At 44.1% G+C, this 14,012-nt stretch overlaps 7 protein-coding genes across 7 annotated transcripts; 4 read left to right on the top strand and 3 right to left on the bottom strand.

The window, feature by feature from the left end:
• Positions 1-840: 840 nt before the first annotated feature.
• Positions 841-2,493, top strand: PRB1 (proteinase B; the record flags this gene model as incomplete). Its single annotated transcript, XM_002552665.1, has 1 exon — positions 841-2,493. The coding sequence occupies one exon, from the start codon at positions 841-843 to the stop codon at positions 2,491-2,493; it is 1,653 nt and encodes a 550-aa protein (XP_002552711.1).
• Positions 2,494-2,852: 359 nt separating this feature from the next.
• Positions 2,853-3,470, top strand: KLTH0C11374g (KLTH0C11374p; the record flags this gene model as incomplete). The annotated part of the gene is made up of 1 exon (XM_002552664.1): positions 2,853-3,470. The coding sequence occupies one exon, from the start codon at positions 2,853-2,855 to the stop codon at positions 3,468-3,470; it is 618 nt and encodes a 205-aa protein (XP_002552710.1).
• A 208-nt stretch (positions 3,471-3,678) lies between these two features.
• Positions 3,679-4,485, top strand: UTP23 (rRNA-binding ribosome biosynthesis protein UTP23; the record flags this gene model as incomplete). Its single annotated transcript, XM_002552663.1, has 1 exon — positions 3,679-4,485. The coding sequence occupies one exon, from the start codon at positions 3,679-3,681 to the stop codon at positions 4,483-4,485; it is 807 nt and encodes a 268-aa protein (XP_002552709.1).
• A 195-nt stretch (positions 4,486-4,680) lies between these two features.
• On the top strand, positions 4,681-7,506 carry CIN8 (kinesin motor protein CIN8; the record flags this gene model as incomplete). Its single annotated transcript, XM_002552662.1, has 1 exon — positions 4,681-7,506. The coding sequence occupies one exon, from the start codon at positions 4,681-4,683 to the stop codon at positions 7,504-7,506; it is 2,826 nt and encodes a 941-aa protein (XP_002552708.1).
• Positions 7,507-7,588: 82 nt separating this feature from the next.
• NPR2 (nitrogen permease regulating protein NPR2) lies at positions 7,589-9,661 on the bottom strand (the record flags this gene model as incomplete). Its single annotated transcript, XM_002552661.1, has 1 exon — positions 7,589-9,661. The coding sequence occupies one exon, from the start codon at positions 9,659-9,661 to the stop codon at positions 7,589-7,591; it is 2,073 nt and encodes a 690-aa protein (XP_002552707.1).
• A 112-nt stretch (positions 9,662-9,773) lies between these two features.
• DNL4 (DNA ligase (ATP) DNL4) lies at positions 9,774-12,629 on the bottom strand (the record flags this gene model as incomplete). Its single annotated transcript, XM_002552660.1, has 1 exon — positions 9,774-12,629. One exon carries the CDS (start codon positions 12,627-12,629, stop codon positions 9,774-9,776), a length of 2,856 nt encoding a protein of 951 aa, XP_002552706.1.
• A 167-nt stretch (positions 12,630-12,796) lies between these two features.
• TSR3 (ribosome biogenesis protein TSR3) lies at positions 12,797-13,837 on the bottom strand (the record flags this gene model as incomplete). The annotated part of the gene is made up of 1 exon (XM_002552659.1): positions 12,797-13,837. The coding sequence occupies one exon, from the start codon at positions 13,835-13,837 to the stop codon at positions 12,797-12,799; it is 1,041 nt and encodes a 346-aa protein (XP_002552705.1).
• Between the last annotated feature and the right edge of the window lie 175 nt (positions 13,838-14,012).

The following is a 14,012-nucleotide window of genomic DNA, read 5'->3' as shown; positions in this document are numbered from 1 at the left end:
GTTCGGATTTGCCAAACCCTCAGCCACTCTGGGTTTTAAGCGCATGTCTGTCGTCTTGCTTCTAACTCATATCGGTCCCCTCCTATCTAGCTTCATGAAGGAGTCCCAACTCGGTAACTAGTTAAACTGGAGAGCCGCGAATTTCAGATGCAATACACTGCAAAAGGTTCTTTTTTTGAAGAGTAGCCCCCGTCGAGTCAGTGTGTACGCTGGTGGCTAGGCCCATCAACGCCTCTTTTTAATCCACGAACTGGATTGCTGCGGTATGCGCAGTATAAGCAGTCCTGTGCTTTATATGTGCTTTTTTGTCTCAGTCGCAACTTTATTCGCCCCAATAACACGCCGGCTTATCTTTGGTTTCCCCCGTTTTTAACCTGGCCAAATCTCTCGTCTCGAATAACGCTTCGGGATACATTGGTTCTAACCCCGTAGTGCTCCGGGCCTGGCTGGGAATTAGCGGGCAAGGATAAGACATCTGTCTCATTACCAGCAGGGCGGGGAGTTAGCCCCTTGCACTTTATTTTTTTTACCCCTGAAAAAAGAAGAGGGGCAACCTCCTCGTTTTAATGCACCGAGTATAAAAGGGGAAACAAACCTGGTTTTCGAGCTAGGCATTACGATCACTTCAAGAAAAACAACTCGAAATAATCGAAAGTTCGCTGGGATAGCTGGTCTGTTACTGTGAACGTAGATTGATATAATCGAGTTTAATCAAAAACAGCTAATAAGCTTTACCTCGTTAATCTGGATAGCATCTTTTTGGCTATCTTTTCAATAGGTTTCTCTTAAACTAAGGAGAAACACATTTTTACTGACCCGAACTTAAAAAAAGTCGTTTTAATGAAGCTACAGACAGCCTTGCCCGTTGCCGTCGTGGCCTCTGTGGGTGCCGCTCTTGTCTTACCTGACTTGGAGGAGGCATCTAACACCGTTGCGTTGAAGGTTAAGGACGTCATCACAGCAGGTGAGTCCATTGTGTCATCTTTCAGCAAGCAGATGACTAAAGATGCTGCATCGAAGGGGGAGTCAGTTGAGCTGTCGCCTCTTGTTTCTTCAAGCGGCAAGTACCTGGCAATTCCACATCGCTACATCGTGGTGTTCAAACAGAATTTGTCGCCCGAGGAGGTCGACTTTCATAAGCAGATTGTCTCAGAAGCGCACCTGCAATCAGTGGCCAAACTCGAATCTACTCACGAATTTTTCACGTCCACTGAGAATTTTGTAGAGGATAGAGACTTCGAGCTCGACTATCAGCGTTCCTTCTCCGCTCAGACCCGCGAGGGCGGCATCCAGGACTCGTTTGACGTCAGCGGTCTTTTGACTGGCTACATTGGATATTTCACAGACGAGATTGTGGACTTCATCCGTATGAACCCACTCGTTGACTTTGTTGAGCAAGACTCGGTTGTTTTCGCTCAGGAGTTCGGCACTCAGAATGGCGCTCCATGGGGTTTGTCGCGTATTTCCCACCGCGAAAAGCTCAATCTTGGGAGCTTCAACAAATACTTGTATGATGACGATGCCGGCAAGGGCGTTACTTCGTACGTTATCGACACAGGTGTTAACGTCGACCACAAGGATTTTGAAGGAAGAGCTTCTTGGGGCAAGACTATACCTACAAACGACTTGGACCAAGATGGTAATGGACACGGTACACACTGTGCTGGTACTATTGCCTCGAAACACTATGGTGTTGCCAAAAACGCTAACGTGGTGGCAGTCAAGGTTTTGAGATCAAATGGTTCTGGTAGCATGTCCGATGTAGTTAAGGGCGTTGAATTTGCTGCAAAGTCACACCAAGATGCCGTTAAGGAAAACAAGAAGGGTTTCAAGGGCTCCACCGCTAATATGTCACTAGGTGGCGGAAAGTCACCAGCCTTGGACATGGCTGTGAACGCAGCTGTTAAGGCGGGCATCCACTTTGCTGTCGCGGCTGGTAACGAGAACCAGGACGCCTGTAACTCTTCTCCAGCTTCTGCCGAGAATGCTGTCACTGTCGGCGCCTCAACCCTGGCGGATGACAGGGCATACTTTTCCAACTGGGGGAAGTGCGTGGACATTTTCGCACCGGGCTTGAACGTCCTTTCTACGTACATCGGCTCCGATACTGCAACTGCCACTCTGTCAGGTACCTCTATGGCTTCGCCCCATGTTGCTGGTTTGCTAACATACTTCCTCTCTCTCCAGCCAGACTCCGACAGTGAGTACTTCCACGCTGCTGGCGGCATTACCCCTAGCCAATTGAAAAAGAAGCTAATCGCCTACAGTACCAAGAATGTGCTTGGTGACATTCCCGACGACACCGTAAACTACCTGATTTTTAACGGCGGTGGCGAGGGCCTCGATGATTTCTGGGGGAAGGAGTCTGTCGTTGATGAAGTCGAAGACACAATATCATCTGAGATAGAGTCCTTTATTGATGCGTTGGAAGAGAAAACCGATGTTTTGTACGAGGAAATTAGGGAAGTTTTCGACCACATGAACATTATTTAAAGTTCGTGGTTCAGAAATATTGCTGGACGTATTTCAATAATGCTCTCGCCAAGCTACTTTTAAGCCTGCGCGTTGCGTTCCAAGTGTTTAAGGGGGCTTAATGTTAGATTCGTTTGCAACTGTTTAGATATATCATCATTAAAAAAATGCTAGTTTTAATTAAGCGCTTCTAATTCTAAAAGTGCGCATATTGTGTTGCTTGTACGCACATTAGACCTTGGCTTCGTCATCAATTTACATTTATGCGTAACAAAAAAAAACAAGGCTGAACGCAAGAAAGCATAAATAAATGTCTCGAGCCGCAAACACATCACATTCAAAGCCCTCACGAAGAGTTAGAATGTTCGAATTGGAAAACAATGATTCCCTACCCTACCCGCGACACAGATGACTTTTCACTCACTGATTTTCGATCAAGGGGCAGTGGAGGCGGTCAAAAACAGGCTAAATATGTAGCCGAAACTGAAATCAGTGCACCAGTCAGAAGAGAATTAAAGCCAAAGGCTATCGCTCATGCTCGCAGAGAGCCTTCTTGGGGTACCCTCGAAGGCGGAACAGCGCCAGTGGAGACTAACATATACCTTCGCAGCCTGGCTCATGAAAGCGACGAGCCTAACCTCGCTGCTGAACGTAAACGCTCAAAAGGAGACACTTTCGCAATAAATGATGACAGTACTTTACTTGACACTGGCGATAAAATCGTTGCCAGACAAAAGGCGGATGTTAGGACTGAATGTGTACAGCAGTGGCGTTCCACTGATGTCATCCATGCAAACCGTTTTCTGCCTCAAAAACGCCAGCTTCAAGTTACAAGCAAGCGTTCGGCGCCCTTGACCTTAAAGGCACCGATGATACATCAAGGCGATACCCTAAAAAAAATTTTGTTAACGTTTGCGCTTCTAATAACAGTTTTAACATTTGAAAGCATGTCGAGTAAGCTCATTAACATTATCAAAGCTAGTACGGGACTAAGCTGACGTTTCAAATGCGCAACGTGAAGTGTACGTTCCTATCATGTTCTCCTTCTTCTGACATTTCGCATTGTCTACGAACAATGTTCGGCCCAAAAATTTTCGTGAGCTTGAAAAACAAGATGCGATGAGATGACATGCATTCAAGAGTTGTCAGTAAATCTTAGGTGCTAGTGACAAGGATCCCTCAGTCAAGTCACGGACTTCTTCAATCATGCGTCAAAAGAGAGCGAAATCTTATAGGAAGCAAATGCTTGTCTACAACCACAACTTCAAATTTAGAGAACCATACCAGGTTTTGGTTGACGACCAAATCGTCTGTGATACACACAGAGCGTCTTTTGACCTTGTCAAAGGGCTTCAGCGAACCCTTCAGGCGGAAGTGAAGCCCATGATCACCCAGTGCTGTATCCAGGCCATCTATGAAACAAAAAACCAGGACGCTATCGAACTAGCCAAATCCTTTGAGAGAAGGCGCTGCAACCATCCACCTAAAGAAGCCAAGCCTCCCATAGAGTGTCTCCAAAGCGTAGTTAGTGTGAATGGGAATAACAAGCACAGGTACGTGGTTGCTAGCCAGGATCCTAGCATTCGCAAGAAGCTTAGACAAGTTCCGGGTGTGCCGCTGATATACATGAATCGTTCTGTAATGGTCATGGAACCTTTGAGCAAGGCTAGCGGAGACTTCAGTCGCGCCCAGGAAAAGGAGAAGTTATTTAAAGGGTTGAATGATCCCAAGTATGCTGGCCTTCCAGCAGAGGAAGAAGGAGGAAAGACCGACAATGGTACTGAGGTATCGAAAAACAAGCGCAAAGGCCCCAAGGGGCCTAATCCTCTCAGCATAAAGAAAAAAAAGACAGTACCGGATTCAAAGGACGAAAGCCCACCCTCAGATAAGATATCCGTAACGGACGCGGAGCCGGTGGACCGGTCTTCTTCCGGCCGTCGCCGTAGAAGGCACCATAAAAGGAGCAGTACAGAAGCTGGAGAGGAGGGCGAGTCTGGGAACATTAGTAGTTAGATTACAATAAACGTCACATCTGTAGATTAATTTCAAGCGTATCTTGTAAGTTTTGTTGACGTTTCGTACGCAAGTATCTGCAAAACTCGACGCGTATCTGTCGCTGGGCAACATCTCATCTTTGGGTAAACAAGAGCGGGAAATTACCAGTTGGCACTCCAAGCAGCATTTTAAGTACAGTTATAACCTAAGGTGATGTCAGAAGAAGAGGAGCTCAACATCACAGTTGCTGTTCGCTGCAGGGGCCGCAACGAGAAAGAAGTCAAAGCGAAGAGCTCCGTTGTGGTTGCCGTACCTGATGTCACTGGAACGAATGAGGTATCCATCAATACCACTGGGGATACGGGCATAACTGCACAAATAAACTCAAAAACGTACACTGTAGACAGAGTATTCGGACCTAGCGCTGACCAGTTATTGATTTTCAAGGTCATCGCGGAGCCGTTGTTCCAAGATTTTATAAAAGGCTACAATTGCACTGTACTGGTGTATGGTATGACCTCCACCGGAAAGACTTACACAATGACAGGTGACGAGCGTTTGTATGATGGTGAACTGAGTGAGGGAGCTGGTATTATCCCCCGAGTATTATTCAAGCTTTTTGATGCGCTTGACGCGCACAATGACGACTATATGATAAAGTGCAGCTTCATTGAGTTGTACAATGAAGAGTTGAAAGATCTACTTGATGAAACTCCAGACTCCAGTATGCCCAGAAAACTGCGAATTTTCGACTCTGTGACGAACCCCAATAGCAGTCGAAGTAGTTCTAGAAACAGTTCCCCTAAGCCACCCGAAGGAAGCACCTCCGGTACGAAAAGAAGAATACGGCCAAATACAATGTACAAGCCTTCCAGATCACCAACAGTAAAGCCCACGTTGTCTAGTGAGCTTAATTCGGCAATACACATACAAAACCTTCAAGAGTTTCATATCATGGACGCCAAAGAAGGTATACGACTTCTTCAAAGAGGTTTAAGGCATAGGCAGGTTGCATCTACCAAGATGAACGATGTTTCAAGTCGATCACATACCATTTTCACTATCATGCTTTACAGGAAATGTAATGGGGAGAGCTTTCGAGTATCTAAAATGAACCTGGTGGACCTTGCAGGCTCAGAGAACATCAGCCGCTCAGGAGCACAGAATCAGCGTGCTAAGGAGGCGGGATCAATAAACCAAAGCTTGCTGACTTTGGGAAGGGTAATAAATTCTCTGGCGGATAAAAACGCGCACATTCCATTCCGTGAGTCTAAACTAACAAGGTTACTTCAAGACTCATTAGGTGGAAATACAAAAACTGCCTTGATTGCAACAATCTCACCTGCTAAAATAAATTCCGAAGAAACTTCGAGCACTCTGGAGTATGCGACCAAAGCAAAAAACATCAAAAACAAGCCGCAAGTTGGAAGCTTTATTATGAAAGATGTATTAGTGAAAAACGTTACCGCAGAACTTGTCAAAATACGATCAGATCTTCTTGCTACAAAGTCAAAAGATGGTATCTATATGAGTCAGGAAAATTACAAAGAGCTTACAAACGAATTGGAAAACTATAAGACAGAAGTTCAGGAGTGTAAGCGAGCTATCGAACGTCTAAGCACTCAGAACGGTCTCTTGACCAAAGAAAAGAGGATCACGAATGAAGTTAATGAATCACAGAGGCTTAAAATCAAAAAGTTAAGCAATAATATTGATTTTCTTTACGACAAAATTGACAGGCAGCACAAAAACGAGCAAGAGCTCTCAAACGTTGTTCAGGAACTTATGAGAGCTCTCCGCACAATGCAAAACTCTCTTAAGGTGTATGAAGATCAAGGGCACAGGTTCCAGACCGAGATGGAACGTGTTTTATATGAAAATATTGGATCTTTTAAGCACTCACTATTGAACGAAATTGAAAAACTCAAAGGCACAGAGGAAGACGGCTTTGACGTTGATGCCAATATCGATACCCTCACCAAGGAACTTAACCGCATCTACGATTTCATCAACACATCCACCATCGAGATCTGTCGGAAGTTTATGAATAAAATTACAGAGCAAACGCCGACCTACCTGCAAGACATACGCAACCAAGTCGAAAGCATCACCCATGTTGTTGGCTCGTATTCATCAGATTTGATGATGCACCTTAGTAGCATCAGTGAAGAATATAACCACTTGAAAGATTATCTTAATGAACATTTCTTCAAAAACAACTTCCAGGACGCTCTAGATGTACATGTTGACAGGACATATCATCAGCTTAAAGTATCCGCAAATTCCATATTCCTTAAGCTCCGTGAAATGATGAACGAAGAACTTGAAACGAACAAAGAGATAATGATGCAGAGTCTTAAGAACGCGGCTTCTGAAGTCGTGGCTAAGGAGATGGGGCTTCTAGACCCTGTAAAACAAGCATGGGAAAGCTCGCTTGAAAATATCAATGAATGTGACAAGCTCAACAGTGGCTTTGAGAAAGACATTGGAAGCGTGGTCAGAGATGTTTTCGAGAAAATAAATGAAGGGCTACAATTTTCTGAATCTGCTGTCGGCGACGCAAATTTGGACCTCTCTCGTTTCCAAGACGCTTCCCGGGCTCTTCGAACCGATGATGTAATTCCTGGTAGTATTGAGGAGATTAAGAAGAAGCACAACATGCTAAAATTGAAAGTTCAGGATAGTGCCAGCTACATGGAAGCAGCCACTCAAAAGTTTGGAGAAATTGACGATTCAATTCAAGGCTTACTTAACTCGCAGGCTGTGTCTCAACCTCACAGTGAAAATCGTATCGAGGGTCTTTTAGAGCAGCTGAACGGCAAGCCTCTAAAGCCCCTTGGCCCATCGGGCAAGACCCCGATGAGAATCACGCAAGGCTGCATTGCTAGTTCTGATCAACTTTCCTTGCCCCGAAAAAGATCATACTCCATTTCACCAATCAGGGAGATTGATGGAAATCGTAAAGCTTCTTCGCCTTTCAAAAGGAAGATAACAATAGATCATGAAAACGTGCCTTTTTCATCTCAGAAGATTGAATAAGGGTTTTAATAAATTAATTAACAGTAATTTCGACTAGTGAATTCAGTATGAGTTGAAAGGAGAACAGGATAACACACGTTTCTTAACTATGTAGAACATTATAAGGGCCAAGTTCGCTTAACATACTCTCGACCCTCTCTCTATCTTTTCCTAAGAGCGTACAAATTTTGTCGAAATTGTGGACGCTTCGAACTGACTTTAGTAAAATGAGTTCTTCATTTCTCTTTTCCTCGATTGAGCGCAAAATCTCGCTTCTTCTCCTCTCGTCTGCTGAACTAGTTGCAAGGGTTTTTCTGACATCAAAAGCAACTTTGTTTTTGATGTCAGAGCCCATTGAATTCGCGCTTTCTCTTGTTGATATGTCCGTAGAGTCCTCCGAATTTCTGCCAAACACTTTTGAAATGGGGTTGTTGCCCTGTGCGACATGATCTGTTTTTTTGTCGCTGAGCGCGAGCTTTCGGTATACATCGCTTAGTACCTCTTCTGCGGCGTCTGCTGTTGAATGTTGCTTGAGTTTTTCGCTTCTCGCTTTAAAACCAGCATTTTCAAGCCCAATTCTAATATCAGCTGCTGAAAGTACATTGTTCAAGGGCTGATTTGTTTTCAGGAGATGCTTGTACTTAGCGTACCTGCTATGGTTAGTGGCCCCGAGAGCTTCAACTGATTCCGCGAAACCGATGTTTCTCAATACTGGATACGAGTAAGAGCGATAAATCAATCCATGCAAAACACCAAAAGTTATAAAACGCCTCACATCGATTCTGGCAGCCCGAATCTTTTCGAAGTGCGTTTTGTACCATTCTCTTATAGTTTGGCCTTGTGTAAGCGATCTGTATAAATCGAATAAGCATGATTTCGAAGTGAACGGCATCAACTTGCCTTTGAGACCCGCATCTGAATTTCCAAAACTTGCATCGGAAGTATTGTGATAAGGAATAGAGGATGATCGCGACTGGGGTGTATGTTGATGTTTATTTGAAAGAAAATCCATTCCTGAGTTAAAAGAGTTCTCTCTTAATGGCGTCTGTTTTCCCTTTCTCAGGATATCGAGTGTGCCATTAGAGCTGCGGTCCCTGATATTCCCCTGTCCTGACCTTGATGGCCCTCTTTCGAAAGGAAGATTTGGAAGGTGTGCAGATTCATTGTAGGCTACATATATTTGGCATTCCGCAGCTAGTGTTGGTTCTGTCAAAAAGCGGCTTAACTCATTTGTTGAGGCATAAATGTTACTGAATTGAAAAATATCTGTGAGGATAACGCAATTGTAGTATATCAAGTGCTTTATGCATTCAACCACCAAGTTTACGTCGCTATCACTAAATTTCGCGACTTTAGCTATGCTGTTGATACCGTTAATGTGGGGGACTATTTTTAACATTGTAGGGTCCCAATTTACATCAATTAGTTTTGCTAAGTTCACAGTAGATATGGGAACATCTTCAATAGAGAAGCACGAGCTTGGAGGAGATAGTAATGGGAAAAGCTTAATATCAACAGCATTTCCTGAGTCTATGGGTATCAGGCACTCGGAATAATCATTCAAATCTCGGTAAATTTTAGTAATTAAGTCCCCTATAGCGATCTTTTTACTAGGTCCTTCCAAATCTTTGAGGATCTCGTAATACTTTGCTGAAGCGTAACCTTGGTTTTCAGGCTGAGCTATCTCTCCAATATCTAAGCTGCTTGGTTGTTCAGTACCCTTTGCAGTCTCAGTATTACCGTGTTTCTGCGTGTTTCTCGCCTTTAGCTGAAAATAGACGCTGCTGTTCTCGGCTTTCGACAGTATTTGAGACTGCTCTTCTAGCACTGTAAACATTTTACCAAGTCTTTCGATTGCTGGCTCATATGGCGAAGTAGCACAGTCATAGGGGAACACAAACACGAAATCGAAACTGAATGAATTCCTCGCATAATAAGGAGCAACAACGTTAACAGGATAGCAGACGAGCCTGAAAGGCCCATATTTAAATGTTAGAAGTTTGTTGCAGAGCTGAGGTTTAGGTATCACATAATTCTTGATGGTATCAAATGTAATATCGCTAAGTTCCAAGCACCCCGAAGGAAATTGGTGCCTGACCTTGGTACCTTCCGTAGGGTGGAACACTGAATAGAATATACCATGCACGGGGACGAATCCATCGAAATGACCGGACATTGTCACCTTTATATATCCAGGATCCGTACTTTGGCTTTATCTTCAAAACGGATTACCTAACTACGTTTATATATCAAGGTACACGGCCTAGTTCAATGCAAGCCTATTATTCTTATATTGACGAAAAATCTTCCTCAGGAACTAGACATTGTTCAGTGGTGCACGTGTCGAGCCACTCAGATCTTACTATGTGTGGGATTCTGGTATTGGTATTCCCTGCAAAGGCGTTTCCTGCGATTTTCTGTCTCAATTCTTGAACATAGTAGGCAGTGCGCGCTGTTGACAAAGCTGAGGGGACTAGCACTAAATTCGCACCTTCAAGGGTCTCAGAGACCACCCCGCCGTAGAGTTCTATCTTTCTTCTCAGGATTGAGAATTGTTGGGGAATCAGGTCTGCTGCCAAGACGTAAATTTTGAATCTCTGTAGAAGGAAGAGTGGCGCCTCATCAAGATCGTCTTGAAGCATTGAACTAATGCGGGAAGAAAAATCAGAAGGTGAGGAGCAAAAAAATTTGAAGAGCTGCTGGAACTCCGTGGTATCTAAAGGACGAGAAAAACTGTCGCCGTATTGATCAACTCTCTGGCGGCTATTGTCAAGCAGTCTGCGTGACGTCTGGAAGCAATGCTTTGGTTCAATTCCAAGTTGGAACCCGGCAGAAATGCAGTCAAATATCCAGCAAGGGTCAATGATGTCATATCCCCTGTTAACAAGATTGCGGCACTCGATTGTGGTTTTCCCGCTAACAATGCGCAAATAACTTAAGTGCTCTGGTCGCATGTCAATGTTCTTAACAATAAGTCCCCCATGTTTAACGACTTTGGCAGCAACCATTCCTCTCTCATACCTCCTTCTCTGCGAAGTGACGTAATCGCTCAATATGTAAAAATGAAGTCCTTCAAAAATGCTTGAGCCTTCCGTATCCAATTCGGACTTAGCTTCGCCAGCACAGTACTCGAAGATCTCATGTACGTTCCTCTTCCGACGCGGAGAAACTTGGTGAACCTTTCTTTTGTATCGGTGGTAGTTATGAGCCGCTTTGGCTTGCTGGTACTGTGCGACACTTGTGCATGTTGTCCAGTCCTTATCATTCCTTATTCTTCGACAATACGCGCTATGTAAAGTACTCCCCGCTCGATACCTTTTGCTAGAATATTCACTATTTTCAACTGATCTTGCTTTGACTTCTATGACAACTGAGTTTTTAGGATCAATCCATTCAACTGGTATTTTTGACCCAAATTCAAGTAAGCTTAAAGGTGGAGGTTTTTCCTTGTAGCTAACCCATGAGCCTCGAGTTTTTCTATTGATTTCCTTGAACTCTTCATCTGATACTCCATTCGCAACGTTGCAGAATGAAACACACTTAATGATGGGATCCCCTTCCTTGCCATGCTCTATTGGACCAAAGTTCTCAAGTATGTGCTCACTGTCTGAAACTAGTAGACCGCACATGAGAGAATCTTTCTTACCTGGGTCCCGTCCGATCACTACTAAGTCCATTGTCTCGCCCAAGTCTTCAAAATATTCTGGCTTGATTTTGACCCAATGATCGTTACGAGCCCCAACTTCATAAGTTGAAGATGCCTGCTTGACAATAACGCCCTCCGAGCCCATTTCGATTGCCCTTTGCATGAAGTTCTTAATGGCTTTAGCGTCACATGCCCTTATGCCCTTCAGAATTTCAACAACATCTGGAACAGGACTCAGGATTTCCTTGAGATATTCTTTCCTTATATGCAGTGGTACTTTCGTTAGCGATACCCCGTTAAGATAGACGAGGTCAAAGACCATATAAAGTGGCCTGTAGCCGTCATTTTCATTCCCAACTTCAGAATTTATCAATTCATCAACGGCGGCTGATTTGACAATACCGAAAGGGAGGATAATCTTCCTTTTTTTATCATAGCTAACCATCTCTCCGTCCAAGACGCAATCGCGGACATCGCTCTTTAATTTCAAATATTGTGAAATGACTCCTCGTGCAACTTCTTGGCCGTACAAATGCGAGAAGTCTATGCCTCGCCTACTCAAGAACTTCAGCACCGAGCCGCCATTGACATAGTGCAACTGGATTCTTTCGCCGTCCATCTTTTCCTCTAATATAAAGTCATGCTTGAGCTTTGAACAGATACGCTCATATGAAACGTGAAGCCTCTTGGCGAGATGTGGAGCGAACGCATGACCAATGTTGATTGATAGATCCCTTTTATCCAACCTAACAGACGGATTCCAGAGCTTTTTGGAGAGAATTTTGAGATCAGTAACAACACCAAGGTAGATTTGCGCATCAGGATGCCAGCAAGCTAAAAATTTGTGTTCTAGCCCCCCTATTACTCTATTCTTGAGAACAATATCGAAAAAGTATCGCAACTCCAAGAAGGACAAGTTTTTTAAGCAAAATTGGAAAGAATGAGACTCCGATAGACCGGTAGTGCCCCACGCCTTTTTCCCGGAAGCTTCTTTCGCGAGTTCGTCAAGTTTCTCATTTAGCCCATCAATCGTCAGTTGCCGTTCTGGCAGTGGTTCTTTTCTCCTTTTTGAGATCTCCTGTACACAAAATTTCGATAAGCTAGTTCCCCGACCAGCATATTGCTTCCAGTTCAACAAGCGCCTTTCTGTGAGTGAATCCCTAGACAGGTTGAGTGCCTTGCATACAGCTTTTATTAATGTAAAGTCTTTGATGTGGTATGCTCTTGGGTCTCTGTAAGGAAACATAAGCCGAAGCGCAGGAAAGAAATCGTCTCCTACTGTAGTCCTCCATAGCTTAATAAAACATGTGATGATCTCAACTCTTTTCACAGTGACGGCCTTGCCAAGTTCCTGCCGGTGTTCATTGATCGCATCTAACCTATGGAAAAGTTCTTCACAAAGCCATCTAAAATCTGGGGACGGCGCAAAATTGTGTGGCTCATTTTCTGAGATCTTTGATGTGTCTGTTTCTGAAGGGCATTTACCATTGCCATCCATCTGTTTGTCTAACAGAAGATGTTGAGTATCCGCTTAACCAAGTTAATTTCAACACTATGATGCGCACGTGAATACGCTTCAGAGATTAAGAGGGGTACTGTTCCTGGCCCTTTGCGCAATCCTTTGCACAGCCAGCTCGATGCTTTAAGTCTCTATAACTTTAAATACTACTGTTCCGTTACGTCCCCTTTGATGGCAACCTTACTGAGGCCCACAGTAACGTCGCGAATGTCGCTGTCGTTTGAAAAACTATTGTCACCTAAGAAGTCAGGTTCTTCCAACAGCTCCTCAGAGTCGCTGTATTCTGGATCGCTGCTTTCGCTGAGCGTGATTTCATTTCCTAAGCTGTCATATTTGACTGGCCCATGATATGCTTCTTCGCCATCTGCCGCACTCTCATCGCTTTCATATTCGCTATTCTCGCCTTGTTCCCAAGTACTTCCAACCTCAGCTTCGTCTTTATTCTCATTCTGCGTAACACCATGGCCTTTTTTATGGTTAACATTTCCTGTCAACCACAGATCATCGCCCGGGTTGCGCGCCTTTCGTTCTTGGGCCTCTTTCTCGATTTGTTCCAGCCATGCATCCTCTGCTTTTTTTATGGAGTCAGCATCTGTGCAACGTTGATAAACTTCAAGCAACTCTTTGTTCAACTCTAAGAATTGAAGGCCCCAAGAAAAATGACTAAGAAGCTCGGTCGCGAGATCTAAGCGCCCAACGATAGCAAAACAGGCTGCTAAAGCTTCTACACAGTTAAGTCTCCATGGGCGACCATAGTTCACCTGGTTCGCAGCAACCAAGTAGGGCAAAAGCCTTTCGTTCCTTCCTCCAATTTTATTGAAAGGCACCTCATCAAGACGAGCCCATGAACACTCGACTACTGCCGCACCATTCTCCTCCACAATATTCCTGTCATTAGGACACACAACACTTTTACCATTGGGAGAGACTACAATTCCCTGAAATTTTTGCCCAACCCGAAGTGATTTGATTATACCTAAACGTTCGAGTTTTTTCCCGCTGCATCTCTTGGGATCACATTGGTCGAAGTCCCACATTGCTAACTTCACAGGGAAGTTTTTACCACTTTTATTAGCCCCATGCTTTGATTCCACATGTCTATGGGTCGAAGTGTGGCCGCTCGATGGCTTACTTGAATGGGCGCCTCTTTGTTTGTTTGAACCTTTGCCCTTCGACGATTTGGCCATACTCTATGTTGATTGATGGGTTTTTTTCAAAAAAAATTTCTCAAGTCTCACAACAACGGTTACTAACGAGCAATCGTTTGAAGCTGGGCGGTCTACTTTCTCCTGATGTTCGATATTTTCGCCTTCTCTCCATATCGCAGTGGAAAATGCTATTTACAATTTATAACAATTTCGT

Source organism: Lachancea thermotolerans (assembly GCF_000142805.1).
Source record: "Lachancea thermotolerans CBS 6340 chromosome C complete sequence".
Classification (NCBI taxonomy): domain Eukaryota; kingdom Fungi; phylum Ascomycota; class Saccharomycetes; order Saccharomycetales; family Saccharomycetaceae; genus Lachancea; species Lachancea thermotolerans.
This window is presented reverse-complemented; position numbering and strand designations above follow the sequence as displayed.